Source organism: Amorphotheca resinae (assembly GCF_003019875.1).
Source record: "Amorphotheca resinae ATCC 22711 unplaced genomic scaffold M430scaffold_4, whole genome shotgun sequence".
NCBI classification, from domain to species: Eukaryota; Fungi; Ascomycota; class Leotiomycetes; order Helotiales; family Amorphothecaceae; genus Amorphotheca; species Amorphotheca resinae.
In genome coordinates, this window is record NW_020194474.1 from 1,124,405 (window position 1) to 1,150,153 (window position 25,749).

General features: G+C 50.0%; 8 protein-coding genes across 8 annotated transcripts; 3 read left to right on the forward strand and 5 right to left on the reverse strand.

The window, feature by feature from the left end:
• Positions 1-490: 490 nt before the first annotated feature.
• On the reverse strand, positions 491-2,026 carry M430DRAFT_98966 (hypothetical protein; the record flags this gene model as incomplete). Its single annotated transcript, XM_024870158.1, has 3 exons — positions 491-686; positions 753-1,776; positions 1,828-2,026. The coding sequence occupies 3 exons, from the start codon at positions 2,024-2,026 to the stop codon at positions 491-493; spliced, it is 1,419 nt and encodes a 472-aa protein (XP_024722351.1).
• Positions 2,027-2,954: 928 nt separating this feature from the next.
• Positions 2,955-6,996, reverse strand: M430DRAFT_83631 (hypothetical protein; the record flags this gene model as incomplete). Its single annotated transcript, XM_024869613.1, has 5 exons — positions 2,955-3,172; positions 3,229-4,191; positions 4,237-5,489; positions 5,558-6,295; positions 6,350-6,996. Coding segments are annotated over 5 exons (3,819 nt in total), but the record flags the coding sequence as incomplete, so codon positions are not given.
• Positions 6,997-8,524: 1,528 nt separating this feature from the next.
• On the forward strand, positions 8,525-12,125 carry M430DRAFT_99360 (hypothetical protein; the record flags this gene model as incomplete). Its single annotated transcript, XM_024870177.1, has 5 exons — positions 8,525-9,838; positions 9,892-10,785; positions 10,841-10,913; positions 10,964-11,702; positions 11,753-12,125. The coding sequence occupies 5 exons, from the start codon at positions 8,525-8,527 to the stop codon at positions 12,123-12,125; spliced, it is 3,393 nt and encodes a 1,130-aa protein (XP_024722353.1).
• A 776-nt stretch (positions 12,126-12,901) lies between these two features.
• On the reverse strand, positions 12,902-15,461 carry M430DRAFT_222487 (hypothetical protein). Its single transcript, XM_024864665.1, has 2 exons — positions 13,039-15,461; positions 12,902-12,960 (listed from the first exon to the last, which is right to left on the reverse strand). Exon 1 carries the CDS (start codon positions 15,410-15,412, stop codon positions 13,325-13,327), a length of 2,088 nt encoding a protein of 695 aa, XP_024722354.1. The 5' UTR covers positions 15,413-15,461; the 3' UTR covers positions 12,902-12,960; positions 13,039-13,324.
• Positions 15,462-15,754: 293 nt separating this feature from the next.
• On the reverse strand, positions 15,755-18,177 carry M430DRAFT_40975 (hypothetical protein). The gene is made up of 3 exons (XM_024867448.1): positions 17,879-18,177; positions 16,713-17,831; positions 15,755-16,665 (listed from the first exon to the last, which is right to left on the reverse strand). Exons 1-3 carry the CDS (start codon positions 18,119-18,121, stop codon positions 15,796-15,798), a joined length of 2,232 nt encoding a protein of 743 aa, XP_024722355.1. The 5' UTR covers positions 18,122-18,177; the 3' UTR covers positions 15,755-15,795.
• A 166-nt stretch (positions 18,178-18,343) lies between these two features.
• On the forward strand, positions 18,344-19,942 carry M430DRAFT_118467 (hypothetical protein; the record flags this gene model as incomplete). Its single annotated transcript, XM_024861708.1, has 2 exons — positions 18,344-18,446; positions 18,506-19,942. The coding sequence occupies 2 exons, from the start codon at positions 18,344-18,346 to the stop codon at positions 19,600-19,602; spliced, it is 1,200 nt and encodes a 399-aa protein (XP_024722356.1). The 3' UTR covers positions 19,603-19,942.
• Positions 19,928-21,096, reverse strand: M430DRAFT_34161 (hypothetical protein). Its single transcript, XM_024866501.1, has 2 exons — positions 20,099-21,096; positions 19,928-20,041 (listed from the first exon to the last, which is right to left on the reverse strand). The coding sequence occupies exons 1-2, from the start codon at positions 21,070-21,072 to the stop codon at positions 19,993-19,995; spliced, it is 1,023 nt and encodes a 340-aa protein (XP_024722357.1). The 5' UTR covers positions 21,073-21,096; the 3' UTR covers positions 19,928-19,992.
• A 2,928-nt stretch (positions 21,097-24,024) lies between these two features.
• Positions 24,025-25,538, forward strand: M430DRAFT_98339 (hypothetical protein; the record flags this gene model as incomplete). The annotated part of the gene is made up of 3 exons (XM_024870116.1): positions 24,025-24,250; positions 24,315-24,690; positions 24,764-25,538. The coding sequence occupies 3 exons, from the start codon at positions 24,025-24,027 to the stop codon at positions 25,536-25,538; spliced, it is 1,377 nt and encodes a 458-aa protein (XP_024722358.1).
• Between the last annotated feature and the right edge of the window lie 211 nt (positions 25,539-25,749).

A 25,749-nucleotide genomic window follows, 5' to 3' on the forward strand; every position in this document is an offset into this window, starting at 1 on the left:
TCGCCGCCGCACGCACGCAGCACGCAGCAGCACGCACACACTGACTTGTCGGGAGCGCTATGGCAATTATTTCTGGGATTGCCGTGTCGGGTGGGATGGCGTGCGAAGTTATTGATTTTTAGACCCTGGCCTGGCTCTCTTGACAGGTAAGGTGGGCTAGGATGGCTGCTAGGTAAGGTACCTTAAGGTAAGGTAAGGTAAGGTAAGGTAGCGAGAGGCGCGATATGTCCGGGCCTTACCTAGGTATCTATCTCATGGTATGATTTTGTTCGATGATACTACCTACCTACTACTGTAGTAGTAACAGAGGGATGGGTATTCGGGGGGGTGGTTCTTGTTTATACACACTACTATCTCTGTCTACCTTTTCCTATTGACACTGAATATATCGGATTATCCAAACAAGGCGCTGCCTGCTAGTGGGCTGGCTGGCTATGGCTACAGTACACCCCACCCTCCTCCCTTCAACCGCTTTTCCTCGGCCGCACATCTATTGCTTCCCCTTGTACTCCGCGGGCCCGATCATCAGTTCCGGCCGGACCAGCTTGTCAAAGTCCTCCTCGCTCAGGGCCTTCAGCTCCATGGCCGACTCCTTCAGGGTCAGGCCCTTCTTGTGCGCGTTCTTGGCTACCTTGCTGGCCATGTCGTAGCCGATCTTGGGGTTGAGGCAAGTAACCAACATGAGTCTGTACATATCCATGTCAGCCCCGTCTCGGGATATCAGAGCAATGGACGAGGGGGAGGGGACTTACGATTCCTTAACGATGCTTGCGATCTTCTCCTCGTTCGCCTGGAGACCAACCACCAGGTTCTTCTCAAAGCTGCGCATGCCATCGCTCAAGATCCGGATGCTGTGAAGCAAGTTTCTGATCACCAGGGGCTTGAACACGTTCAGTTCGAACTGTCCGTTCATGCCACCGACGGTTGTAGCAGTGTGGTTGCCGATGACCTGCGCACAGACCATAGTCAGAGCCTCACATTGAGTTGGGTTGACCTTTCCGGGCATGATGGAGCTTCCAGGCTCGTTTTCGGGCAGGGCGAGTTCACCCAGTCCGCAACGAGGACCGGAACCGAGGTATCTGATGTCCTGGGCGATCTTGAACAGGGACGAGGCGAGGGTGTTCAGAGAGCCGGATGCTTGGACGATGGCGTCATGCGCGGCCAGGGCTTCGAACTTGTTGGGGGCGGTCTTGAACTCGGTGCCGGTCATCTTGCTGACTTCCGCAGCAATGGCCTCGGCGAAGCCCTTGTAGGTGTTGATTCCGGTACCAACTGCAGTTCCTCCTTGGGCAAGGAGACGGAGGTCTGGAAGGGAGGATTCCACTCGCTTGATGCCGAAGTCGAGTTGCGCAACGTATCCTGAGAATTCCTGCGCGAGGGTCAAGGGGGTGGCATCTTGCAGATGGGTTCGTCCGATCTTGATGATCTTCTTGGCTTCAAACTCTTCAACCTTAGCTTGCAGGGCGGCTCGTAGAGACTTGATAGCCGGCAGCAGCTCGTTCTCGATCTCGAGGACGGCCGCAATGTGCATAACTGTAGGGAATGTATCGTTTGAGGATGCGCTCATGTTGACATGGTCGTTGGGGTGGACAGGCTTCTTGCTACCCATCTTGCCACCGAGGATCTCAATTGCTCTGTTCGAGATGACTTCGTTGGCGTTCATGTTGGATTGGGTTCCGGAACCAGTCTGCCAGACAACGAGGGGGAAGTGGTCGATGAGCTTGAGTGACGCTACCTCAGCAGCGGCTTGTTGGATAGCCTTGCCAATTTTTGGGTCTGTCAATCGTAAGCTCATGCCTCATCTAGTTCTTCAATAGAGAGGCGTACCAAGTCCGAATTGCATGTTGACTGTTGCCGCGGCACCCTTCAAGATACCAAACGCCTTGACGATGGGCGGTGGCATGCGGTCTTGAGGCTGGTTGATCCTGAAGTTCTCCAAAGATCGCTCCGTCTGTGCTCCCCAGTACTTGTCCGCTGGGACCTGAATCTCCCCAAACGCATCCGTCTCGGTTCTCGTCTCGGCCATGTTGTATGCAGTTGCGTGGAATTGTCTCGCGAAGCGGGGTTGAGAAGAAGCTTGGGAGAGTCTGTAGGATGATGCGGAGCTGGCCAAGGAAGAACGTCCCTTGCTGTGCAGTAATCGTCGACCGGCAGCAGAGGCTGAAGTGCTCGAGAGGGGTGCCGTTGAAGCCGCTGAGGATATGACGACGGTACGAGCACATGTCGGTTTGGCAGCTGACAGCGGCGCTGCGAGCGCCGAGCTACCTCGTGCCGATCGGAGCATCATCGTGAATATAGGACCCCGGAAAAAAATGTCAAGGAGGCGGAATTGGGTCAATTGAAGGCTCAGGACAAGAGTTCTTCTTGATGAAGGTTTTTGTACACGTCGGAGGTACTGTGGATACCAGGCAAGATTTAAGAGCCTCATCCCCAGCCTTCCGGAAGCTTCGTCGGGAATAGCTGTCGGGATTTGCATCACGTGACTGCGGAGAAAGTCGGAAACATGGAAAAGGAGGTAAAGGGGATGGCTTTAAAGAGTAAAGAGTAAACAAATGAAGCTCAAGTTCAGGTCAAGATCAAATGCCTTCTATTATTGAGTTACATTAAACTGTACAAGGTGAAGAATAGCCTTCTCTCGCCGCGACACCCTTTTCATCTCTCCAAATGAATCTATCCTACATCTGCTATAAACCCCTTTCTAGACTTTAAACCACACTCTCGTATGCATAAAATGCTATGCAACAACAAACTGATACCCATTCAAACCTTCCAACTTTGAGGCCAGGCCGAAAAGTACTTTCAGAAAGGAAGCAATCAAGTTGATCTTTAAGCGCAGATAACAAGCCGTAGAATCGGAGTGTGTTACTTGAAGGAATGGAAGGCGGCATATGCTCAATTCAAAGCACTTGACTTCGAAGACTGTGCCGCCGTGGGGGAGAACCAATGCCTCAAGCAGAATTCAACGTCTTCACCATCCTTCTCTTCTTCCGCTCATCCGCGACTAGCATCCCACGACATTTGAGTACGGTCTCCAGGGTTTCAACAACCTTGTGGAAACTACTGGCAGCACCTCTCTCCTGCGTAAAGCGTGCGATGCTAAGACGAGATCGCTTTCCGTGTTCGATGACTGTCATGATTTCCCCTGCAAAGGCAACCTCTTTGATATCAAGATCTAAAATTGTCAGCTGAGCTCCGTGTGCAAGCGGCCATGGCTCTGGATCAACTTACAGTTCTTGGCGGACACTCTCCCAAACACAACATTTCTCTCCTTGTCTACCTGAATATTTCTAATCCCGTATCGTTTCCATTCCTTAAGGATGGTAGTGATCTCCTGCCGAGCTCTACGCTTTGAGACACAAAAGCAGATAAATTTCGAGGCAGGCTTGACGTTGAAGAGTTTTGCTAGCCAGTTCCTCTGCGGTTCTATTTGTCGAGGTTTAGAGTTTCCGTTGTTAGTGGCCCGTCTGATATGGGACTGGGTTTGGGCTTCGGCACTTGAGTCTTCATCACTTTCATTATCATCGAAAATATCGTCTGTTGATATATAAGTGGTCTGCCACAAAGAGAAACCGGCCTGCCTATACTTACCACCGAGTCTCATATCCGTCTTCGAAGGACGCTTCTTAAACAGCCTACCGAAGCTGAAGCCCTTCTTCTTTGGAGGTAATGGAACGTTGTCGAGCTGGGTTCGTGCTGTGTCATTACTTAATGACTTGGACGGGTTAGCGTTCAATCCTCCACTTGACATTCTCCAGTCCTGCTCATCCCCAGATTTGGAGCTGCGTTTGAACCAGCCTGACTTCTTTCTCACAATTGTGCTGGAATTGCTCTCATTTGCGAATTGATCATCATCACAATCTCCATCGATGCGTCCAAGATCGGGTCTCACGTCCAACTTTGACCCAGCATGATCTTGCTGCAGAGGTTCTAGTCCTGACTGGCCGTCTTTAGTTGAGTAGAAACCTCTGCCCGACCCGATTCCAGTACCTCCTCCCACTGTAACTGATGTTGCGCCTTGAGAGCTCTTTTTCCGAATCTTGAGCGGTGCCGGCATCTTGACTGGGCTACCTAGAGAGGACTGATCGACCACGCGGATGGTGTCTCTTACATTAGAGTCTAGTTCAGTAAAACGATTACCTGTAAAATCTCCGTTTAAGTATCGAGATTCAGGAGCTGATGCAATACGGCTGGCTTTGGCACTGTGTTTCGGATATTGGTTCATGAATTTGTCAAAACCTGTTGGTCGACGAGGTGAATCTTCTTCTTTCCGTACTTCATGTATCGATGGCAGATGCCGACTGGATGTTGCGTGCCTGCTGTCCACAGGAGCGGATGATACTCGGTGATTAGTATAAGTATATGCGGACGACGACGGTTGTATGAGACGGTCTATGTGTGACACCATCCGGTCAAGATATTCGTGTGATTCGTCCCCAGCAGTTGTTTTTCGAAGTTCTGCCTGGATGCGGGCCTGCATGAGTTCAATCTTGACCGAATCCGATCGAGCAGGAGGTGGAGGTAAAGGTCGATTGTTCAAAGATGTACGCTTGGCGTACTGGCCGGCAGATGGTCGGGTTCTTTTAGGTGTCAACACGGCAGATGGCTTGCTGTTTATTCTTTGAGTTTCAGTATTTGATACCACGGATGATCGATTGAAGGCTTCATCACAATCTCTGGCTAGACTAGTACTAAGTTGCCGAACGTCATCTGTCCATAGTTGGCTCGTACGAGCAGGCTTTGTGAGAGATAATAAAGGTTGAGCCGCTGTTGATTGAGCTTTCCTTGAGCGGATGTATCGTGTTGAAGGCGGGGTATCCCCTCCTGGGTGTAGAAAATCGCCACCGTCATCAGTTACCTCTGTGTTGTTGCTATGACGCTCAAAAGCTCCAGCTGATGGCGCAGATGCAACCCTCTGACTACTGCCAGATCGCCTTCGAAGGTGTGAAAAATCGACACCTCGTTTATGTCCAACGGGGGCTCGCATGTATGGGGCACTGTTCCGACTCCGAGTAGAACTAGCTAAAGAACTACGTGAAGTAAAGCCACGAGGAGGCGCAAGCTTCAGGAGCCTGCCACGATCGCTGCCACTTGCTATTGACCCGGAAGTATGAGATAATTGTCGGGGTTTGGTTAGTGGATTCATCATCTCATCTTTCTCATGAGCGCTTGGCCGAGTGCGATGGATGGTTATCTTAGCTCTGTCTGCTGCCCGAACTGAATCGAGGTGTTGAGGACGTGAAGCTTTGAATGGATCATAGCTCTGTTCTGTCTCCGCGACATTGCTGATGACAGTGAACCGCGAAATCTGGCGTCCATGACCTGCCGATTTGGGTTGAGGGAATTGTCGGGTTGAATATGCCTTTGTTAGAGCAAGTGGTCTAACATGATGGTAATCACTTGTAGAATATCCAATATCAGGTGTGTAATTCTCCAGCTGTGCATCCCTGTATTTCAGGAGAAGACTATAAAACAATTTCTGATCATTGGGCCTGCAAGCTTCTAGTCAGCTTCTAATGTACTTTTTTCCAGTCAATTAATACCAAATATTTGAACTTACTCGCCGCTCAAAAGTGCATCCACAAGTTCTTGCTCAGTAAGTCTGTGCCACAGAGACCTCAAATGCCGCAGCAATTCCTTGTTGATATCGCTCCTACGGAGAACTGGGCGCCCACAGCTCTTTATATCAGGGGACTGTGGACTCATACCTGCTCCATAATCGTCCAGATAATCGTATTTCCTCACGAGAGGGTGTCTCCATATTTGGTTCAAGTTGATTCTATCCCTGGGATTTACCTGCAGAATTCTCCAGATCAAATTGGCTGCCTCGGGACTGAACTCTGGGGCCATTTCATATGACCCTTTCCTAATTTTCATTAGAAGTGGACCGATCCAATCCTTACCAGTTCCTTCAACATCGAAGGGCAATCTTCCAGCAAGAGTGGCGTAAAGAATAACACCCATGCTCCAAATATCAACCTTGTCGCCACGGTAAGTTGAACCCCGTATCAGCTCTGGGGCGGCATAATGCGGGCTTCCACACGAAGTTTTGAGCTTGTGATCGGGGCTCTGATGCAAAGCGGCCATTCCAAAATCAGCAATCTTGATGTCACCTCCCTTTGTCAACAGTATATTCTCTGGCTTCAGGTCTCGATGGCAGATGTTGAAAGAGTGACAATAACCGACTGCACTGAGGATCTGTCGAAAGTACTTCATGGCTTCCTCCTCATCCAATCGCCCGTTCACCGTAATATGTTCAAAAAGCTCTCCCTTGTCCACGTATTCTAACACTAGGTATCTTTAGGCAATTAGATAAGGAAACAGAGACGGGGGGGATCGTATTTTCACTTACATCTCGGTGCGATTCTCCCATATATCGTACAACTTCATGATGTTCGGATGCTGGATGAGCTTCATGATAGCCACTTCTCTTTCTATTCCGATCGGCATTCTGCGAAACCCATCTTCAGAGTCCGCCAAGCTGGATTCTACTTGATCGAGAGCAGCTAGACTTCCAGCTTGTGACATCTGCGCGTTCTTCTTCTGAACGATTTTGATAGCCGCCTCTTGCCCCGTGTATGCATGACGTGCCAGTCGCACTCGAGCAGTTGCTCCTTTTCCTAATGTCTTCCCCAGCTTCCATGGCCCAATGCATGCTTTGATGCGCTTGCCGTCCGATGCATTGGTTGAGACGGTCGATATCTGGGAATTACGATTGGAATCCGGCCCAGGGTAGTCCTTAGGTATAGCCGAAAGACGCGGATTAGCCATACTGGGGTTTGCCGATGTTTCTCGCTCAAAGCCTCGCAGCGGGTGATGATCCTCTGGGGAAAGTGGTGAGTCTGGAGCTACATTCCGAACCTTGAGAAAGCCGTCCTGTCTAAAACTTTCATGGCGAGGAGTTAGGGTACTTCTCGAGGAGCGTATATCCGGGGGATATTGCGTATTGTTGATCCTACTGGTTGCTTCTCCAAGAGGCGCACGACGCGTTGGTGGTCGAGGGGGTGGTTGATAGCTCATGGTTGGAAGCTACAATTAATCCCTCTCGCATTTATAACAACATGACCAGATACTCGGGCAGAGCTAATGACGCGCCCAGAACGCGGAGTTCCTCTCAAGCACTAGGAACAGTCTCGTTGCTAGGTAATATAATGTAGTGCTCGTGTGCAATGTGTTCCTAGATCATAGACAGCTATGCCAAGGCCACGGCCGCGACGCGACGCGGGCCTTCAAGAGGCAACTGGGAAAATCTAGATATCCAGTGTTAATCTTTAAGCCCTTGATATGCAGCTAACAGGAGAGATCGTACAAACCAGTGCTGAATATGCTCCCAGCAATACGTGTTGACTAGGGAGGTTTGTAAAACTAGAGGAGCCTCGGTGAATGAATGTAGTAGTACTAGCCCTCAGTGGAAGTAATAAAGGGATTGATAGGAGTGAGGAGAACTGATGGTATCTGTCAAGGAAGTAGTGAAAAAAAAAAACGTTTGCTTGTGGGAAGTTTTTCGTTGTGGCAGATGGTTTGTTGACATTGGCCGATTCTCCACGTGCTATGCGTGCCGAATCCAGGAATGCATCATCTCGAGAACTGACTATAGGAATCACCACGCGCATTTATTTGTATTTAAGACAACACATTCCACGCATAAGAGTACAATGAGTACAGAGAATGGAATAATGAATGAAACAGATATACCAAGTTCTAAAATTTGTCGTCAAGTCGATGAGCACTTGTCTATACATCTATGGAAGTACCGGGAGTTGCAAGTACTGCATTGGAAATGGACCATATCTCCCTCCAGCACGGCGCTTCTTCTAGCAGGCTGTGTTACCACGGCGACGAGGCAAAATGCCACAGTATGGGCCGCAAGCAGCATCTTTCACGTCGCCTGGATAACTATGGATGCATCGGGTTGGCGGTCAAGGTTGCATATGATGACCATTATCGCAGTGGTGAAGATTAGACATCCGCTGAATTATGATCAGGTAGACTTACCTCCATGCAGATTGAGTGGGAATGATGAGTTTCTGTGCAGTGCCAAATGCTTAATGGCCTCATCATCCACTTCCCCCGGACTTGAACATTAGCTTTGGACAAACCGAGCATTTTGATGACGGTGAATGCGCCCCAGAATTACCAACAACTGCCCAGTCGGTAGATATCCTAACTTTCACAAGGCGCTCCATTATCCCTCAGTACCCAGGTAATTTGCAAGCACCAGAGGCAGTGTTCGAAGTACATTCATCGATGCCACTGAGCCAGAGGACGAGTAACAAAAGGCGGAGCAGCTCCATTATAACAAACTGCATTAAACAATCCAGATATTCCTGATTTCGACAATGAGAGGGCGTTTACGTTTTCTGCAAAGAACTTCGAATCGAAAGGGAGAGGAAGTGAAGTTGGTCGTTTCAATCAATGCCTCGCTTATATAATCGGAAGCGATCCCCTCCGACGCGTCGCGTTCTACCTCTATCGTGTCTATCAATACCTCTTTTTCTCCGAGACAACGAAACGTCAACGAATAACCATGTCGTCGCGTATAACCCCTCATCGGCGGCGAAGATCGGAAATCGAAGATGATGAGGATGCCGACAGCATGGGAAGCTCGCCCAGATCAACTCCTACCGATTCAGCGAAACGCGCCCGCACAAATGGCTATGACCGAGACAGTCCCTCAGGATCTTCAGAACCAGACGATTCCAGCATGCCCCCTACTAATGGACCCCGATATACTGTGAATGGGAATAGGAACGGAGAGAGCGAGTTTCAACCAGGTGCAATCGTCCGCGTCAAGTTGACCAACTTTGTCACTTACGAGAGTGCCGAATTCTTGCCGGGGCCAAACCTGAATATGGTCATCGGACCAAACGGCACGGGCAAGAGCTCATTAGTATGTGCGATTTGCTTGGGACTAGGATGGGGCCCACAGCATCTGGGGCGTGCTACTCAGATTGGAGAGTTTGTCAAGCATGGTTTGGGAGAGGCATATGTGGAAGTCGAATTACAGCGGCGCAGCCATGAACCGGAGAATCATGTTGTCCGTTTAAAAATTATTCGGGACGGGAACGGTCGTGAGTGGTGGTTGAATGGGCGAAAAACGTCATTGAAGGCTGTCCAAATGTTGACTAGGAGTTTGAGCATTCAAATCGACAATCTGTGCCAGTTCTTACCACAAGATAAAGTGTCTGAATTCGCAGCTTTATCGCCGGTTGAATTGCTGCAACAGACTCAAAGAGCTGCAGCCCCGGAACAAATGTTAGAGTGGCACGAAGAACTGAAGAAGCTTCGCAGAGATCAGAAGCAACTTGAGGAACAACATGCGAGAGATAAAGAGCATTTGGAAACTCAAGAGACTCGCCAGGAAGGCCTGCGTGCTGAAGTCCAAAGATTGGAAGAGAGAAATCAAATTCAAGACAGGATTGCGTTGCTAAAGAAGACGGTGCCATTTGTGGAATATAGAACCGCTCGCCTCCAGCATCTGGAGTTCAAGAAGAAGAAGGAGGAGGCACAGGGTCGTCTACGGGATTTAAGAGCACAAGTCGAGCCCACTTTACAATCAGTCAATCATAAGCGGGAATATGCAGAGCGGATCAACACGGTGGTCAAGGAGCGAAAGAAGAACCTTCATACGGCGGAGCGAGCTGCTGACTTGGCTATGACGGAAATTGAGAAGCTCGACGGAAATATTCAAGATATCGAGCAGAAATCAGAAGCGGAGCGACAGGCCGAAGATCTCAGGAGGAAGGACATTCTGAGAATTCAGAAGAAGATAAAGGAGCTGAAGGCTCGATTACAAGAGGAGCCAATTGAATTTAATAGCGTTGAGTGGAATGAGAAAGTTGTGAGTTGATCCCAACTTAATTCTGAGGGCGGTGCTTACAATTGAATATTCAGAGCGCAAAACAACGTGAAGGTCGCTCACTTGAGGCCGAATTGCGAGAACTTCGAATTCAAGAAAAGGACCTTGTGGATCGCGGAAGGAAAGCCCGTGGCGAGATCCAGGCCGCCGAACAGGAATTAGCTGCTCTCGACAGTCAGGAAGGACAACAGTTGAGCAAAGTTGAGAACCTATCTAGAGACACGGCAGCAGCCTGGAAGTGGATCCAAGAAAATCAGGGAAACTTTGAACAGGAAGTCTACGGGCCTCCTCTCATTTCATGCTCTATCAAGGACCCGAGATATACAAGTGCTATCGAATCACTCGTGAATAAAACCGATATTTTGACTATCACGGCTCAAACGAATAATGATATGAAAAAGCTTAGCGACCATTTATATGGGACCATGAAGCTCGCTGATGTCTCGATTCGGGTTTCCAAAGACCCAATAGCCGCCTACGGCTCTCCTCCTCTGTCTAATTCGCAGCTGGAACGATTTGGTCTTGATGACTGGGCGGTTAACTATATTGACGGCCCGGAGCCGGTACTATCCATGTTGTGTGGTAGTAAAGCCATCCACAAATCGGCCGTCTCACTTCGGGATATCAGCGAAGAACAACACAACGCGTTGCTCCAGACACAGTGCCGTGTCTGGGTGGTTGGAAGTCATTGCTATAGAACTAACGTGCGAGCAGAGTACGGATCTCAAGCCACCTCGACGACGACGAGGTCAGTTGCTGCCGCACGGTTCTGGACGGATCGTCCTATTGATAGCTCTGCCAAGCGTGAGATACAAGGCAGGATCGACACCTTAAATCAAGAATTCTCGGAATTGAAGGAGAGAATCAAGCCACTAAGAATCAAGATTGATGCGCTGGAAAAGGCTGTTCAGAACATTAAGGAAGAAGTCGTAAGTCAAACCAGTCTTACATCTCATACTAGTAACTCATGGATTATCTTTCTAGGACGCCATAAAGAAAGAGAAAGCACACCGCCAGCACCTTCATGGACAGCAATTACAGATACCAAAAACACTGGGTAAGTACGGAGCTGCTCGTATCCCCCGAATTCGACTAAATCGATACCAGAGCGCGAGGAAGAGGGCTTGGCGGCGAAGGCAAAGGAAGGTGATGAAATTCGCGAGCGATTCAAAATGTTCCATACCCAGTATGACCACGCTGTCCTTAGGAAAGCGTCAAAAGCACTCGAATATAAGAAGAGGGTGGAGGATATCCGGAGATGCCACGAGGAGCTGCTTGAAGCCGAAATCAGACTCATCGAGGCTAGGTCTGATGTGGAATCTCTTGAAGAACGCAACAGAGAGATCGTTCAGAGACTCGAGGAAGAAGAACAGCAAGTCAGGGAGGTAGAACGAGAAGCAAAGGCTGCGCATGATACGGCAGCCAAGGCTCTGAAAGTCTGCAAGGCAATCACAGCTGAGGCCGATCCTTCTGATATGGATTACTTTACGAAACTTTCTCCCGATTTGACCATCGAATCAGTTGAAATGGAAATCGCAGCTGAGGAATCGAAACTTGAATACATACACGCCAACAATCCAAATGCAATTCGAGACTTCGAAAAACGTCAACAGGAGGTTGATAAGTTAAAAGATAAGATCACAGAAGCCGAAGAAAAACTGGAAAGATATGGCCGTCATATCGCCAAGATCAGGGGCAAGTGGGAGCCCGAGCTTGACAAACTCATCGCGGAGATCAGCGATGCGTTTTCGTACAACTTTGAGCAAATCGGATGTGCCGGCCAGGTCAGCGTTCACAAGGACGAGGATTTCGATCAGTGGGCTATCCAGATCAAGGTCAAATTCAGGTAGGACATTTTCTTGCTACTATTGATGGTGAGTCACTTCTAACCGATAGCAGAGAGAACGAAAGCCTCCAAATCCTGGACCAGCATCGTCAATCCGGTGGTGAGAGATCGGTCTCTACAATCTTCTACCTCATGTCACTCCAGTCCCTCGCACGCGCGCCCTTCCGCGTCGTCGACGAGATCAACCAAGGCATGGACCCGCGCAACGAGCGCATGGTCCACGAGCGGATGGTGGAAATCGCGTGCAAGGAGCACACTAGCCAATACTTCCTCATCACGCCCAAGCTACTAACGGGTCTCCGATACGATCGCAGGATGAAGGTGCTCTGTATCCAGAGTGGCGAGTACATGCCCGAAGATCACAACAAGACGGATATCCGCAAGATCATTGCGATTCGGAGATCGATTGTTGCGGCTCGTTAGAAAGGCGTTGGGAATAGGGAAAAAAGGGCGGGCGGCTTCGTGTTAGACATGTGTACTATACCTCTTACTGGCAATTACGGGCTTCATGTATGAATAATGGGTTCAGAATAATGATACCAGAGCTAACGTATCCCATCGCATATGGGAAACTGCTATTTACTTAAACTTTCAATTGAATCAAGTTAGGGCTTATGCAGAGCATATGCTTAACAATTACTTAGTATAAACGCCTCGAACCCCCCCCCCCCCCCCCCCCCACCCTTCTCCCCGGGGGGCAAAACCCGGTGCGGGGTGGATCATTAAGTTGGGGCATTATCTTTGACTCCGTGGAATAATCATCAAAGGAGGGGTTGGCTCAATGTATCACAGAGTAGTAGAGAAATACACGAGCTGCGCTGCTTGCACCATTCAACATCAATCAGCGAACCATAACTTGAACCTGATATCTATTTGGGAGTTGTGAAACCATAGCTCATTAGATACCTGGTATTTGACACAAGTTCGATATGCGGCTGAGACTGCATTTGCCGCTGACCATACATACTACGACTGATTTGCCTTATGCCTATCAGGTTTGCAACCACCATCTAATTCCTACATCTAGCGGATAACCCACAGCGGTCTGATGCAAAGGCGGTAAAACTACAGCGCCTGTGAACCTTGCTTTAGATTTCGTAGATTTTATTACCTTGACGAGCAGGAACATCGGACGCTCCCGGTTCTCAGCCCGATTGGGAGCCTCTTTTACGGCTCGAGATGGCCCCCATTCATCAATGGCTGAAAGTGTGAAGCCAGCATTCAGAAGGATAGTAAAGTCTGTGGCAATTGTTCGATGCTATTTCAAACCATCTTAGGCAATCCACTTCAAAGTGTCAGCATGGTTCAAGATGCCAGACGGAAAGGTACAACATACTACTCAGGAATTGGCCAGTCATGCGTCTTCCAAGGCATATCTTGGGGTTCGGCATGCCTTGCACTTCCTCAGCCTCTTCCACGTATGAACAATTCAACACTGGAAATATACACACACATTGGTCACGCCGGGTTCCTCTGATATGTATCCATCGAGCAGCCATATAATATACTATGATAACGTTCCGGATCCTTAATGAACCTTGGATTCCGAGGTGATGTATAGATAGGGTGCTCGAAAGAGAAATTAAAGCTTCCGACCAGCTGAGCTATTCAGGCCGTAGTATTCAATCCTCCGCATCGGAATCCTGTATGAATAGAGGAGGTCTGGGTACACTGTCGGTTATCAGACTCTCTGGCAGCATCTGACTTTTAGTCAGTAGCTGCGAAGAATGCAGTGAGAACGGTATAGGAGTGTCTGAGTCCTGATATTCTTGAGGGCGGGGAGTAGGTAATTCAAGCGGCGTACTCGAAGGGACTGGCCGTGTGGGCGATTCCCATATGACATCAGGCAGGTTCTGTTTCTTCGGTGTTTGGGATTGGGTGAGATCTACAGTCGATGCTTGTGACGAGCGAACAATCCGAGGGGTTTCTGGCCGGGTCGCAGGAAGGGACTCCTCATAGGAAGTGTCCTTTTCGTTGACGGCCTGAGTCGAACGAGTTCCAGAACTGGTCGCCGGTTGTGTGAATTGCAATATATCGCTAAGTAGTTGTGCCTCGGCCTCTTGTGTGTCCGTAGATGAGGAGGGCGGGATAACTTGAGCTATTGAAGGCTGAGTGAACAGCGGTGGCAACAGGTTGGCCACCAGACGATCAAGCACCGCCGGTCTTACCCAAGACCATTTCGTTGGCGGTACTTTAAGCCACCCGTTGGCGTGGATTTGGGCCCATGAAAGAGGATCTGCAAGTTGGTAAAGCTCCAGGATCTCGTACGCATAATTCGAACTGTCACTAGGCTTGGCATTGAAATCTGCGTTTCCTATTCCACTCTCATTTAGAATCTCCTTCGGGCGTTTTTCTCGGCTTATTACTGCCATGTATTTTAACGTAGATGTTGGCGCAGTCTCGTATATCCACATTCGAGAAACACTGGGTGGCAGACGCCACTTGCGGAACTCGTGATCTTTCGTTCGATTCAATATTTTTGTGATATTCTGAGGATGGATAGAGATGAAGACGTCAGATTCCGCTGTTCGGGGCGCCATAGAATTCACATGTTGAGTTGAAAGGCGTTGGCTTTCCATGGGTTGAGATTCTCCTAACTCTTCCCTTATTGGCTCATCATCTATTACCTGAGATTCCTCAGTATGAGCGGAATCAAGAAGCTTTTCTGCCTCTAACTGCGTTTCAACACCTATGTGACCGTAGTATGACTCGGGTTCTTCGTCTTCGCCTTGATCCGCGCCTGGGAGGTATCCATCCTCTAGTTCTTCTACCTCACTCTCGGCGTCTGAATCTAGAATTTCAAATTTCGAATTTGCTTGACTAGAAGGCCTTTGAGATGACGTATTTTGTGAAGGTTTCCTCAAGGTTGGCGAAGCAGCTACACCCTCAACACTGGCATCTGGTACATCAAACCTGGCATCTGGTACATCAAACCTGACCGTTTTTGGAGGGCTTGACCTTTTGGAAGGAGTCGTCGGGATACGGCTTAGCTGACTTTCTGTTGCTGTATCAAAGGTATCCTCGATTATAAGCTTGGGAAGTTTAGAAGAAGTTGGCGGGGCTTTTGGAGTAGGAGAGAAATGAATGGGAATATTTGTTGACTTTTCTTTCAATGGCGAACGTCTGAGTGGGGAGGTTCGAGAGTGCAATGACGACGGTGTTACTGGAGACTGAGATGATGGAATCTCCTGGGCAAGCTTTCGATGTGGTGTCTGTGGGGGTCCCATATTCCCCGGGGCGCTCTTCCTTCTTGAAGGACTTCGTACTGTGGATTTGGCTGGCTCGGGAGCTATAGGGACGTTTTTGCGCCGAAGCCCCAAGGATCGTGGGGAGCTAGGAACGTCAAAGACATCATCATCCTCCTCCTCTTCTGTTTCTGTGAAACTCCGGACGAACTGAGTCAAAGTCTGCGTATGGTACTTTGAATCCGAGGAGGGCTGATCTCCCTCTGTCTTTCTGCGTTTCTTCTTTCGTTTCTCCGCCTCCTCTTCATAGCTATCCAAATCCTCATCGTCGTCCTCAAATGACTGATTGAGTTTCACGAAATCCATCTGCGTGAGTGTGTCTTGCGCCGGTTCTGAAATTCGTTTGGATGCCTTCTTCCCATATGTGATGCGCTTCTTTGGTTCGGGGAATTTGATCTGTTTGAGAGGTACCGAGGATTTGTAGACACGGTTTGCCGGGGCGCTGATAGTTTTTCGAGGAGGCATTTTGACTTTTGGAGCTGTCGGCAGACATAGATCAGCATGTACGGCGTTGCTAGAATTTGATGAAGATACCAAAGGTATGGTCCAAGTCGCGTCTGCAGCTACACGCGACGCGATTTAAGCGATGGACCCCTATAATGACTAACCAGGGGCAATGACATCACGATTCCTTCGAGATTGATGGTCAAGAACTCTGCATTTTTGTGTTCAACCTGCCACGTTAAGGGAAATATTCGTATCCAACCCGTCCTTTGTCATAGAGTATATTTCCATTAACCCTTCATTGGCTACAGAGCCTACCCTCAAATGGATCTTCCCGTTATTCGGGATTTCAGGCTAGAAAGGGATGACTTGAAGTCCTGTTTGTATTTTGTCGACTACGGTAATTAAACTTCCATGCCAATACCATCCACCTTGCCTAAGAAATCACCCTTCGCACCCTTCAATAACTCGTTGATGTCGACTGTTCCAGAAGCCAAGTACCTCTCACTAACACCAACATTGATGCGCTGAGCCAAAAGGCTCTTCAATTCCGCACGCAGCGCTCCTAATTCGCTCTTTGTCAGAGCTCTCGCCTCTTTCTCCTTCAGTTTTCTCCCAGTTCCTCTCCCCTTTCGTCCGCCACTAGCTGCCTCAAATTCCTCACTATCATAATCAACACCAAGCTCCTCTGCCGCAGCCTTCACCCAATCATCATCATGGCCTTTCTTCTCTTTAGCCAAGGCACTATCTGCGATCTGTTTGGCCAAAGTCACTCGAGGCTTGAGTCTTGCAACAACTCTACGATCCAGGTCTAAGGATCTCATGTAGTACTTTGACTTGTTGCCTCCACCTGCGATCGCATTCTGTGCATGCACTTTCGCAACAAGTCGTCGCATACCCACGACTTCTTCTGGAGCACAGAGCAGAATGCTGGACCCTGAAGCTTCGGCGCGAGCTGTACGTCCTGATCGATGTACGTACATGTCCGCCGTGCGAGGGAGATGGTAATGGATGACAAGCTGGACTCCTCCAATATCGAGCCCTCGGGCTGCAACATCCGTAGCGACAAGAATCGAACCCGTTTCCTTTGGTGATGAGAACCGCTCTATAGATCGCATTCGGGCTTTTTGTGCCATCTGAGAATGGAGAGCGTGTGCTGGGAGATTAAGATTCTGCAGGAAGGGTGTCAGACGTCGGACGGAATGTATAGAATTCGTAAAAATCAGCGTGCGCTGGTTCGGATGGTAAAGAAGTAGGGAGTAAAGATAGAGGTCCTGAAGTTTTATTAGCAAAGTACTCCCCATCTTGGAATATGTAATACCTTTTCGGTGCCAGCACACTCAACCATGCCCTCTTTTAATCCTTCTGCCATTTGGGAGACTGGGTTGACATCAACAAACTTGGGTTTATCTTCGCGGAAGTTGAGTTTCTTCAAAAGATACTCCATCGACTCCTTGCCGTCCATTAAACCCTGCTTCCCCTTCCCGGCCAGCTTTTGCTGTAGACCTTTATGGAAGGTGGCAGAGAATACTAGAGTTTGGCGGGTCGGAATTCTTTCCTCATCATCTTCGCTGGCAACCTCTTGTCGGTCAAGCGCGCTGAGGATCTCTTCAACCTCTTTAAAATGGCCCTCAGTGAGTAATCTGTCCGCTTCATCAATCACCAAAAACTTGATCTGCTTAAACGACTGGGATAGAGTTGTGCTTGAACTCATAACCTCCCAAAGACGACCTGGAGTACCGATCACGACGTCCGCTTTCGCCAATTGTCTCTGTTGCTTTTGAACAGACAGACCACCTGTGACAGCCGCAACGTATGGAGCATTTGGCATTTCAGCGCATAATGCTTTGATATGTTCGGTCAATTGATGCGCCAGCTCTCGGGTAGGGGACAATATCAAAGCCGTTGGCGGCCTGGTGTTCTTCTTCTCTTCCTCGTCCAATTCCCCATATAATTCAAGCCAGCTCTCTAGTATCGGTATGCCGAACGCCAACGTTTTTCCTGATCCCGTTGACGCCTTTCCTATAACATCATGACCTCCAAGAATTTCCGGTATCGCGGCTGACTGTATAGGGGTCGGTTTCGCAAAACCTATCTTTGATAATGCCGAGAGAGTAATTGATGATAGGTCCAGCTCTGCCCACGCCGACACGTCTGTTTCCTCTTTTGCGGCATCTTCTTCAAGGACTTTGAATACGTTTGTTTTCAACTCACTTGAAGATAGATGCGATGTTTCTTCGGTTCCGCTCATCTGCTTTTTGGATTTTTCCTTCTTGACCTTCTTTTCTTCCTTCTTCTCCTCCTTCTCCTTCTTCTCCTTCGCAGATTTTGTTGCCTTTGTATTATCAACTTGAGCTTCCTTTTCAGGTTCAACTTCATCATTGTCTGAGAACCCTTCGAATTCGTCATCGTAATCGGGCGCCTGAGCCGTGGCAGACACCTGGAGATAGTAAGTATTTGCCAATGAGGGGTTCCTTAACAACATACAAATTTAACAGTACCTCCTTCACGAACAACATCAACACCCTCTACTTCTTCAAGTCCAAAGAATCCTTCCGCATCCTCAAACATATCCGGCATTTCAACCTCATTCCACGGCAGGGCATCCAACGCAACAGGACGTTTCTGTACGGCATCTGGCGCAGACCCTGTCTTTTGACGCTTTTTAGACCGCTGACTTGAAGTCGGCACCGGCCGTGACCGTTTCTTCTGCTCTGGAACTGGAGCCATTTTGAATATGTGAAATACGTCCTAAATCCAAAGCTGTATATTCAAGGCTGTTTTTTCCTAGGCGGCCTGAAGTTTCAGCAGGGAAAACTTTAGCGCCTTTTCAGCCTCGTCTAAGATAGCGCGAGCGAAAACCTACGGGGTACAGCCTCGCGCACTACAGTGTCTTCCTCCACCAGCACAATTGCGATGCTACCCGTACCGTGCCCATAAACAATTGTCAATATGGGCAAGTCGTCAAAAGACAAGCGTGATGCTTATTACAGGCTTGCTAAGGAGCAAGGCTGGCGTGCGCGAAGCGCATTCAAGCTGCTCCAGCTAGATGAGGGTAACACTCCGAATTTCCGAAAAAATTCCAGTTGGCCTCTACTAAAACTTCTCTCCCAGAATTTGACCTCTTCGCTGGTGTCACCCGTGTCGTTGACCTCTGCGCTGCTCCCGGTAGCTGGAGCCAAGTCCTATCGCGAGTCTTGATCAAGGGGGAGAAGTTTGGGCGGACGGCATGGGAGGACAAACAAGAAAAGCTACGGCAACAATTGCTCAAAGTATACGGAATTGAGCCTTCAGCAGCCGAACTACAAAAGGCACAAAAAGAGGAGGTAGAGGAGGCCCCCGAGTTGAAACCTCGCAAAGATGTCAAGATCGTTGCGATAGATCTTCAACCCATGAGCCCCCTCCAGGGGATCACAACTCTTCGAGCCGATATCACCCACCCGGCAACGATTCCTCTCCTTCTCCGTGCTCTCGACCCCACATATGATCCTACTTCACAGTCGCAACACGCATCGCACCCTGTGGACCTCGTGCTCTCGGATGGCGCACCAGATGTCACAGGCCTACATGATCTTGACATATACGTGCAGTCGCAACTCCTCTTCGCTGCGTTGAACCTTGCTCTTTGCGTCCTCCGCCCAGGCGGGAAGTTTGTCGCCAAGATATTTAGAGGCAGGAATGTCGATTTGCTATTTGCACAGTTAAAGATCTTCTTTGAGAGAGTAGTGGTCGCGAAGCCGAGATCAAGTCGGGCGAGTAGTGTTGAGGCATTTATCGTGTGTCTCAATTTCACTCCGCCTGATGGATTTAAAGCTAGTCTTGAGGATCCGATGGGAGTCGGCGACCGACTAGACAAGATGGCAAGGATGAAGGCACAGCAAGCTCCCATTTTGGCGCCTGCAACTCTGCAGGACCCTGAAAGGGGTACTTGGTCAGCCAGCAGTTTCAGACCAGTAGCAGGCATGGCGGATACTGTTGTCGAGGTCACCCTGCCTGATGACGAAGTTGAAGCTCGTCAGAACGGGCGATGGATAGCACCTTTTTTGGCTTGTGGAGATCTTTCTGCTTTCGATGCGGATGCTTCATATCATCTCCCGAAGGACCGAGTTACGCTCGATCCCGTGCAACCGCCCACCGCCCCTCCTTATAAGCGTGCTCTCGAGATGAGGAAAGCTGCAGGCGGCGCTTACGGGAAGACGTCTCTAGTATGACGAGCCGACCATCGGGTTTGGGAATGCATAGCAAGGCGTTTGGTTTACAGGCAATACCGGTACACTGGACTGAAAGAAGTCTCTCACGTCAGGCCCGTCTCACGGTTCGAAATTCAAGGGCATTTGCATTACTTGGTCACTCAAGTGAGTTCTGGCCCACAAAAGCTATTGCATACTTTATTGAGGTATACTTTATGGTGCGGTTCATGTATAGCCCAAACAGCAGAAAACCAATTTGAGAGACGCCCAACAGAACCATTCCAGAGATATTCAACACGTGATCCGCTCGCGACTTCATCCAACTCCTTCCACGAGGACTCTTTCCACATAATCGTGGATCAGACTCTCCTCTCGATCATTTTGCCCCAATCATCAACATGCGCTGGCTCTTCATTTTGTGATGAATCCAAGATAGTCGGCAACGATCAAAGTTACCATCCTGTGTTATGGTATTAGCAGCTGCGCAGTTCGAATGGGAACTCGGGCATAAGCTTACGCATGAGGAGCAATTCTAACGTAGTAGGTACCGAACCCTCGGTAGAACCGCAACAAACCCTCATCCTTTGCTACTTTTCTAAAACAGTCAAACATTCCCTTATATGGAAGAGTTCCATCAGGTCTCCTCTGTTGCTTTTGCAACCTCGTCTTCACAAAGTCGAACGGCAAGCTGAAAAAGGAAGCGAAGAAACCGGCGATGGCACTCGCGCTCAGTGTCTGTGCTCTTTGGCTCAAAGCTGTATCCTTCAGCTGCTGTTTGGCTTCAGAGAAGAATGCCAACTGCCCGAAATTTAGCGCCATGGCTCTAACAACGGTAGGTGCTGCTCCGGCCCATAATGCGCCAACGCCTTCCGTCTTGGCGATGCTGGTAAGCGCATGGATAACTGATCTATAGTTGTTTCGCTGCGCAGCAGGTTTGAGACCGTCTGATTGCATACGAATGAGAGCCAAATCAGCAGGGTTCCCAATCATTGCCGCGAGACCACCGGCGCCTAATCCAGCACCAGCTCGCTCCACAAACCCGATTTTATTTCCCTTATCCTTTGCACGTTTTGTGAGGGCGATCATAAAGGTGTCGAACAAGCCCAGCCGAGCGGTTGTGTACACAGCTTGTCGTAATAAACCAGCCGACAAGCCTGTGTATAAGTCCATTACCTTGCCAGCGGCTATGATTTCTTTCGTCACGGAGAGCGGAGTGGGTTTTGGACCTGTCCGGGCTCCTTCGCCAGCCAATTGGAGTCGGACTTTGATCATGTCGATAGGCTGGATGACTGTCGTTGCAACCATACCAGCCGTGCCTCCGTTTATGAAGGGAAGAGCTGCGCGCATGAAGGGAGTGTGGAGAAAATCATTTTTGGCTTCTACGGGCTGCGTCTTGGCGGCGTCTGCAAGTTGTTTCGTTTTCTCCATTGCTTCAGAGGTCTTGCTGCGTGCTGTCTCGGTTGCTTGCTTGATTGTGTCTGAGGAAGACATATGAGTTTGGGAAGAGAAGAGGACTGAGGATGGAATTAAGAGGTAGCGCCTAACGTTGAGTGGCTGGAGCTTGGAAAGCTAGAACCATACAAAAGCAGAGTTAGCTTGTGTGGGGCCGGAGGAGGAGAATATTAGGTATGTGGATACTGAAGGGGAATTGCACATGGGAAAGCAGTCTGGTGCTGATTGGACTGCCACTGGAAGTAAGACAGTGCAGCCCTTATACCTGAGACGCCGGGGAGAACTTCAGAAGAGGAAATGAAAGAGACGGGAATCCCGCCGTTTCGGCATGAAGCAAGACAACCGCGGCAACTGAGGCTGATGGGGATTTTACTTGCAGATGTTGTGCCGGTACTGACCTTCGACTACCGAGATCCCGTTTGCGGGCGTAGATATATCCGGATGGCGGGGTCCAAATCCGATGCACGTCAGTGCGTAGCGACGTTCGGGTATGATGAAATGGACCAGATACAGCCTTGTCAAAATAGTTCGAGATGGGACGGCCGACGGAGCAGGGAGAGCCACGACGGGAAATGCGAGATTGCGAGATGGGAGATGAAGCTGTCGATGATGTAGAGAGAGGGGCGGACGCGGTGCCTGGGAGGCAGGTTTTGACCTTTTGGTGGCAAGTCCTTCCCGTCGACCGCGGATTGAGAGGAGAAAGGGATTGGTAGAAGATGCGGGGTTTCAGGCACGCACGAGGAGGCGACGACTAGCTACAGAACAAAAGCATCTTTCTGGTGGAAGGGAGTACCTAAGTACCTTTGTAGTGCGGAGGTACCAGGCGTCATCATCAGACAATAGCCGTGGGACTTCCATTCGTCAGACAATGCGTGATGTTTCGTTTTGTAGATAAAGAAACTCGACTCGACCGCAACAGCTGCAACAAGATGTCCCCAATCTCTTCCCCACTCATACGGAGGCGCGATCGGGGCGCTCTTTGTTGTGGCGTCTCCGCATTATCATTATTGAAGCATAACGTGACTGCGAAGCTTCGCTCTGTCCTCCTAAATTCGGTGGCGGTCTGATCGGGCTGTTTTTCTGGTTGATCCGAGGTATGAGGTTCGGGTATTGCACAGCAGCGACAACAATACATCATCGCCGCATACAGACCCCGTGACCTGGAAATCACCCGGAAACGGCCCGGAAACGGCCCTGCACAGCGCACTTCACTCATACAATATAACATGCTTCTTTGGATGGCTTGAACACCGATTCCTTCGGAGCAATATAATATTATATAGACCATCAATATGGCATGGCGTCTCTGACCGCTCTCCTTCCTTCCCGCTCAGCTCTGCCACCTGTGTGTTTTCTTCTTTTCTTGAGGCTCGAGCTTCCTGGCCTCTGGCCTCAACATGGCGCAACGCGGCCCCAACATCAACGCCCACCTCTTTTTCCGATCTCTTTCGGTTGTCCTCCTGCGTGAACAGAGACGCTGCACTGTGTTCTACTGTGTTGTTGTACCTTGTTGCACCATTCTGAAGTCTATACTGTAAACATACAGGACCAGTACTTCGGAAAATTCCGGCCTCCGCAGGCCCTGTCTCGCTCTCAACGACCAACATCTCTGAGCCCACCAATCGCATAGACCATCCAATGTCGTGACAAATTTTGGAAGGTCAACAGTTGTACTGGAGTCCGTCGACAAGCAGAATTCCCCCGGCGGGAACTGACGACCCACTTGGAGGCTCTCCAGTTCCCAGATCGAATCCCTTACTTCGTGCAACAGGTAGATCTCTATCAGAGGCCGACGGCCGGGAACTCTGGAAAGTATCTGTTGAGCGGATTCCAACATAGGATCAAGTCGGGTGAGAACCCTTGACCAGGAAGGAGAAGAAGCTCCTCCTTCAGCTCAACCTTGTGCTCGCCATGGTCTTGGTCCTTACCTTGATGGGTCCATCTTGGACGTTATGGAGCAATGTGGACAGACAGCTTACGGGCGTGGGTAGACAGATCTTCTTCCCGTCTTCTACTCCCGAAGGTAGGCAATATTCTGACCGCTTTTGCATTGAAACGCGGCAGTTGCAACTTGGAAGCACCTGTACGAATTTTTCAAGGACCCAGTCCCTCATAGCTCTACGTGGGAAGGGCTGGAGTAGGAGATAGATCTCCTTTGAATTCTTTCTTCACGTCGTTAGTTTGCAGCTCTCACACGCGAGAACCATGTCACCTGAAATTTTAGATTCGTGGTTCACCTGTCGTACCAAGGGTCCAGGGCCGCTGTTCCTCTCATATTAGGCCAGGGCATCTCAGAATCACCTTGTGAAGTATGCCAATGTCTAGATATACTGGCGTCTACGCGATCCGCGTCTGCTAGTGCAGGCGCTTATTCGAGGGGAATGGAGTTGGCCGCGGTTTGAAGCAACTGTGGGATATCGTACTTGGCATACTGTACCAAGGATCTCAACCAGACTCTCGGGTTCTCTGAGCTGTGACGCAGCACCTGACACAAGTTCCATGGACCATGTGGTGTTTGTACCACCGCGGCTGGGGCGGGAGATGGGATAGACTTCTCCTGGCCCGTACCATATAACAACACTTATGCAAAGTGGCTGGCCTCCAGAGCTTCTCTTTTGGTGCTGGTAGGAAACATGCAGTTACAAAGCATGCATCATGGCAGGTCATCATGATGAGGAATGGGGGCAATCCTCACATTATGGGATCTTCTGGTTGGATCTCAACGCTGGATATCAGTTATTGGTTTGCTGCTGGATCCTTTTATTCATTATAACCGCCATTCCGGACTTAAAGGGAAGTAATTCAACCCTTTCGGAAAATGGCTTCTGGTCCAAGGGATCATCCGCTCTTGGATCATCTCTAATTCATTTGGTCGTCCATTCTATGCTAAACTTTACAGTTTCCGGCTGCTCTGCTACAAAAAACTTTCATTTTCATCTATTTCACCGCTGTTTTCGTTGCCAGGCCATGCCTTCTGGATCATCGAAGTCCATGAGCATCGCTTCTCCGTACTGTTCCAAAGATCGCGCGGTCGTTCATCAACGTGATAGCTCAAGCATCGAATTGGCAGATCCTAACCAGACGCCACACTCCGATGACGTAGAGAGAGGAACTGTAGTTGGAGGAGAGCAGGAAACGACCCTGCCACGAGCTGATGGCGGAAAGAATGCTTGGTTATTCTTAGCTGGTTGTTTTGTATTCGAAGCTTTGGTTTGGGGTAAGCTTCTTGAACCTCCAACATTGAAGCATCCTGCTTAGGAGAGGTGCTGATATACTGCAAGGGTTTCCATTTTCCTTCGGGGTGTTTCAGTCATTCTATACATCACACCCTCCATTCAACGACCACCCGAGTGGGATTGCCATTATTGGCACCTGCTCCACAGGGGTTATGTATTTCTTCGCACCTATTTCACTCTACGCCCTCGAAGCTTGGCCCTCAATCCGTCGCCTTTCCTCCATCCTCGGTCTCATGATAATTGTTTCGGCGCTCCTCGCATCCAGCTTCGCCACCCGCGTCTGGCATCTCATCCTCACCCAGGGCATGCTGTACGGCATCGGTGGTAGCTTGTTATACTCGCCTACGATGTTCTACCTCGACGAATGGTTCATTCAGAGAAAGGGGCTGGCCTTCGGCATTATGTGGGCCGGCACTGGGACGTGAGCGCCATTCCTTAGTCCTACCCGACGTAGAGATGATTTCTCTAATTCCACAAGGCTGACAATGGCACAGCTCTGGCGTTATCTTCCCCTTCCTCCTCACCGCCCTCCTCAATGCCTACGGCTTCCGCACCACCCTCCGCGTCTGGTCCTTAACCATGCTTATCCTCTGCACGCCCCTAATCCACTTCGTCAAGGCGCGGGTCCCCGTCCCCTCGCTCTCTCTTCCCCGGCGACCCATCTCCCTCTCCTTCCTCACAAGCCGCGTCTTCCTCTCCTTCCAACTCGGCAACATCCTCGAATCCCTCGGCTTCTTCCTCCCCTCCATCTACCTGCCCAGCTACGCGCGGGCTCTCCACCTCCCTCCCACCACCTGCTCCCTCCTCCTCGCCTTCCTCAACGGCTCCTCCATCGCCGGCGCCATCGTCATGGGCCACCTCTGCGACCTCTTCCCCGTAACCTTCATCATCGCCCTCTCCACCCTCAGCGCCTCCCTCTCCGTCTTCCTCCTCTGGGGCCTCTCCTCATCCCTCCCTTCCCTCCTCCTCTTCGCCTCCCTCTACGGCCTCTCCGCCGGCGGCTTCAGCGCCATCTGGACCGGCATGATGCGCGCCGTCCAGCGCGCCGACCCCCTCGCCACCCTCGCCACGCTCATGGGTCTGTTCTCCGCCGGCCGCGGCATCGGCGCCGTGCTGTCGGGGCCTCTGAGCGAGCTTCTGCTCGCGGCGGAGCCGCTCCGCGGCGCCCCCGCAGCTTATGCGAGCCCTTACGGTCCGCTGATTCTATTCACGGGCGTGAGCGCCCTGCTGGATCTTGTTTGCTTGGGCGCGGGGAGGCACAGGACGTGAGAGTTTAGTTTAGTATTTCTTCTCATGCCATCTAGCTAGCTAACTCTTTATCAAATAAATAACACTCATTCATTCATTCATTAATCCATTAACTTGACTTTCCTTTCTCCCCATCCATCCATCCATCCATCCCCACACATAAAGGTATACCTGTACAATAAAGTAATCCGAACCGAACCGAACCGAACCGAGCAGCTTCCTTCCTTCCGCC

What these genes read in the sequence shown, in the direction of transcription:
- M430DRAFT_40975 (XM_024867448.1), bottom strand. Translation starts at nt 18,121, where the DNA reads ATGGCTCCAGTTCCAGAGCAGAAGAAACGGTCACGGCCGGTGCCGACT. An exon ending in AAGGAGGTACTGTTAAATTT is followed by an intron (nt 17,832 to 17,878) that starts GTATGTTGTTAA and finishes TACTATCTCCAG; the next exon opens with GTGTCTGCCACGGCTCAGGC. An exon ending in AGTGTGCTGGCACCGAAAAG is followed by an intron (nt 16,666 to 16,712) that starts GTATTACATATT and finishes ATAAAACTTCAG; the next exon opens with GACCTCTATCTTTACTCCCT.
- M430DRAFT_222487 (XM_024864665.1), bottom strand. Translation starts at nt 15,412, where the DNA reads ATGCCTCCTCGAAAAACTATCAGCGCCCCGGCAAACCGTGTCTACAAA.
- M430DRAFT_34161 (XM_024866501.1), bottom strand. Translation starts at nt 21,072, where the DNA reads ATGTCTTCCTCAGACACAATCAAGCAAGCAACCGAGACAGCACGCAGC. An exon ending in GTTAGAATTGCTCCTCATGC is followed by an intron (nt 20,042 to 20,098) that starts GTAAGCTTATGC and finishes ACCATAACACAG; the next exon opens with GATGGTAACTTTGATCGTTG.